General features: G+C 54.8%; 1 protein-coding gene across 4 annotated transcripts in view; it reads right to left on the bottom strand.

Moving 5' to 3' along the window:
- The window catches only part of LOC143293034 (filamin-A-like), a 141575-nt gene that overhangs the window by 33083 nt on the left and 103492 nt on the right, over positions 1-5000 (bottom strand). For all 4 annotated transcript variants that reach the window (XM_076603856.1, XM_076603855.1, XM_076603857.1 and 1 more), the window contains 2 exons: positions 3576-3734; positions 1-17 (listed from right to left, as the gene is read on the bottom strand). The exon at positions 1-17 is cut by the window's left edge and continues 187 nt beyond it. In XM_076603856.1, coding sequence (XP_076459971.1) covers positions 1-17; positions 3576-3734 — 176 coding nt within the window. The remainder of the gene's footprint in view (positions 18-3575; positions 3735-5000) is intronic.

Below are 5000 nucleotides of genomic sequence, written 5' to 3'. Positions count from 1 at the left end.
GTTGAAGGACGCGATGCCTGGAGGGAAGAGCAGGTGGAAATTCAGAATGAGTTTCTTTGTGAGGGCAGTGGTACAGTGGTTTTGATTTTCTACAGGCATGGAATGATAAGATTGTGATATTGAAACAATGCAATGTAACATAGCATGACATCAGAAAACACAACACCACACCGTACAACAATAGACCACGCAACAATGCAGAGCAGAACACAACACCTTACCACACAACAGAACACACCAAACCACACACACACCAACGCAACACCACACCACACACAACACCACCACCCCCCCCCCCCCCCCCCCCAACACAACACCACGTTGCACCTACCCTACCCCCACACCACACAAAAACCCCACACTACACCACAACACGCCCACACCACGCAACACAACAAAACACCACATCACAACCCACAACACACCACGACACCACACCGCACCGCACAACACCACACAATAAGACACCACACCACATGACACCACACCACTCAGCACCACACCACACCGCACCGCACAACACCACACAATAAGACACAACACCACATCACACCACACCACTCAGCACCACACCACACCACACCACACCTCACACCACACCTCACAACACCACACCACACCACACCATACCTCGCAACACCACACCACACCACACCACCTCACCCCAGCCCACACCACACCACACCTCACAACACCACACCTCACAACACCACACCACACCATACCTCGCAACACCACACCACACCACACCACCTCACCCCAGCCCACACCACACCACACCTCACAACACCACACCTCACAACACAACACCACACCACACCATACCTCGCAACACCACACCACACCACACCACACCACCTCACCCCAGCCCACACACCACACCACACCTCACAACACCACCCCACACCACACCACCTCACCCCAGCCCACACCACACCACACCTCACAACACCACACCACACCATACCTCACAACACCACACCACACCACACCACCCCCACCCCAGCCCACACCACACCACACCTCACAACACCACACCACACCACACCATACCTCACAACACCACACCACACCATACCTCACAACACCACACCACACCACACCACACAATAAGACACAACACAACATCGCACAACACCACATTACACCGCGTCACACAGAACCAGACGACACAACGCCACCACGCCACACCACACCACACAACGCCACCACACCACACCACACAACGCCACCACACCACACCACACAACGCCACCACACCACACCACACCACACAATGCCACCACGCCACACCACACCACACCACACAACGCCACCACACCACACCACACAACGCCACCACACCACACAACGCCACCACACCACACCACACAACGCCACCACACCACACAACGCCACCACACCACACCACACAACGCCACCACACCACACTACACCACACAATGCCACCACGCCACACCACACCACACCACACCACACAACGCCACCACACCACACCACACAACGCCACCACACCACACCACACAACGCCACCACACCACACAACGCCACCACACCACACCACACAACGCCACCACACCACACCACACAACGCCACCACACCACACCACACAACGCCACCACACCACACTACACCACACAATGCCACCACGCCACACCACACCACACCACACCACACCACACCACACCACACCACACAACGCCACCACACCACACCACACCACACCACACCACACCACACCACACAACGCCACCACACCACACCACACCACACCACACAACGCCACCACACCACACCACACCACACCACACCACACCACACCACACAACGCCACCACACCACACCACACCACACCACACAACGCCACCACACCACACCACACCACACCACACCACACCACCACCCCCACCCCAGCCCACACCACCACACCCACACCATCACATGTCTCACCGATCTCTCCATCGCCCATCGCCCGATGCAACACCTCACCACCCCACACCACACCACCTCACCCCAGCCCACACCACCCCACACCTCACACCACACCTCACAACACCACACCACACCACACCATACCTCGCAACACCACACCACACCACCTCACCCCAGCCCACACCACACCACACCTCACAACACCACACCACCCCACACTATCCCACACCACACCACCCCACACAATCCCACACCACACCACCCCCACCCCAGCCCACACACCACACCCACACCTCACAACACCACACCACACACCATACCTCGCAACACCACCCCACACCACACCACCTCACCCCAGCCCACACCACACCACACCTCACACCACACCTCACAACACCACACCACACCACACCATACCTCGCAACACCACACCACACCACACCACCTCACCCCAGCCCACACCACACCACACCTCACAACACCACACCTCACAACACACCACACCACACCATACCTCGCAACACCACACCACACCACACCACACCACCTCACCCCAGCCCACACACCACATCACACCTCACAACACCACCCCACACCACACCACCTCACCCCAGCCCACACCACACCACACCTCACAACACCATACCACACCACACCATACCTCACAACACCACACCACACCACCCCCACCCCCACCCCAGCCCACACAACACACCCACACCATCACAAGTCTCACCGATCTCTCCACTGCTCGATGCAACACCACCCCACACCACACCACCCCACACCACACCACACCACACCACACCCACACCATCACAAGCCTCACCGATCTCTCCATCGCCCATCGCTCGATGCAACACCTCACAACACCACACCACCCTACACCACACCACACTACCCCTACCTAACCCCACACAACAACACACACACACACAACACACCCACACCATCACATGTCCAACCGATCTCTCCATCGCTCGATGCAACACCTCACAACACCACCCCACACCACACCACCTCACCCCAGCCCACACCACACCACACCTCACAACACCACCCCACACCACACCACACCACCCCCACCCCAGCCCACACAACACCACACTACACACCACACCCACACCATCACATGTCCCACCGATCTCTCCATCGCTCGATGCAACACCTCACAACACCACCCCACACCACACCACCTCACCCCAGCCCACACCACACCACACCTCACAACACCACACCACACCACACCTCACAACACCACCCCACACCACACCACCTCACCCCAGCCCACACCACACCACACCTCACAACACCACCCCACACCACACCACCTCACCCCAGCCCACACCACACCACACCTCACAACACCACACCACACCACACCACACCTCACAACACCATACCTCACAACACCACACCACACCACACCACCCCCACCCCAGCCCACACAACACACCCACACCATCACAAGTCTCACCGATCTCTCCATTGCTCGATGCAACACCACCCCACCCCACACCACACCACACCACACCCACCCCACACCACACACACCCCAGCCCACACAACACCAGACCACACACCCCACACCACACCACACCCAGCACACACCACACCACACCCACACCATTACAAGCCTCACCGATCTCCCCATCGCCCATCTTCTTCAGGATGCAGGGCTCAATGCTGCCGGAGGGGGTCTGGACGGTGCCGACCAGGTCCACGATCTCCGCCTCGATCACCTTCAGGGAGTACTCCGCAGAGTTGCCCAGGGACAGCTGGGATCGCTTCCTGCCCTCGCCTGCCAGGAGATACCTCAATCAATGCACTAATCTTCTTTTTCTTCTTCTTCTTCTTCTTCTTCTTCTTCTTCTTCGTGGGCTGCAACTCCCACGTTCACACGAGTGGGTTTGTACGTGTATGACCGGTTTTTTTTACCCCGCCGTTTAGGCAGCCATACTCTGTTGTGCGCATGCTGGGTATGTTCTTGTTTCCATAAGCCACCGAACGCTGACATGGATTACAGGGTCTTTGACATGTGTTTTGTTGTTGTTGTTGTTGTTGTTGTTTATCTGCTGCTTGCGTATACACACGAAGGGGGTTCAGGCACAAGCAGGTCTGCACAAACTGTTGACCTGGGAGATCGGAAAAATCTCCACCCTTTACTACTCACCAGGCGCCGTTACCGAGAGATTCGAACCCGGGACCCTCATATTGAAAGTCCAACGCTTTAACCACTCGGCTATTGCGCCCGTCAATCAATCAATCAATCAATCCCTAAAACCCTTTCACCTCCAATGTCCGCATTTCATCACCAGTTAGGTAGAGGACCCATGTCACTGAAATGCGACCATGATCATTGGTTTGTTATCCATGAACCTACTGCTCTTAATTTTTCGGTGGTAGGATAGGCCATCACAGGGGAGTCCCCAGCTATCATTAGACACCTATCTTTTCTGTGTTCATAACACAAAGGAATTTTGCACTTGGCAGTTCGAACCGCATAGCGTACAGAAATTTGCCTTCAGACTCTTGTCATAAGATCAGGGAATCGATGATATTGTGTATCGTTTTTCGAATGTTTCTTGAACATGGAGATACCTGTTGGAAATGAAGTCAAATCCACGCTGGTCCATAAGTATACTGTACAACACATGTTCTGAAACTTCCTTTTTTTCTCCCCTCTCAAACATAAAAAAATGATGCATAATTATGTTTCCACATGAATCCACCAAAAAACGTGAAGTGAACTCTATTTACGCATACCCAGATTCAAACTCTCCACTGTTGGCCGCCGTTCTTTCTCTGTCTCTGGACCTTGCAATTGGAATGAACTTCCTCTTTCGCTTCGTCAAGTCTCCACACTCAGCTCTTTCAAGTCTGGCCTTAAAACCCACCTCTTCCCAAAATAGCCTCCCTTCCCTGCCTCTTCCTTGTCTTCAGTTTCTCCAGTTTTAGAGTTATGCGTGCGTGAGAATGACTGGTGTGAAAGCGCTTTGATTTATCTATGCACAAGATTCAGCGCTATATATATACCATTATTATTATTAAGTTAAAGAAACAAAAC

The sequence above is a fragment of the Babylonia areolata genome, chromosome 18, assembly GCF_041734735.1.
Source record: "Babylonia areolata isolate BAREFJ2019XMU chromosome 18, ASM4173473v1, whole genome shotgun sequence".
Classification (NCBI taxonomy): domain Eukaryota; kingdom Metazoa; phylum Mollusca; class Gastropoda; order Neogastropoda; family Buccinidae; genus Babylonia; species Babylonia areolata.
Note: the sequence above shows the minus strand (reverse complement) of the source record. Positions and strands in the feature narration are given on the sequence as shown.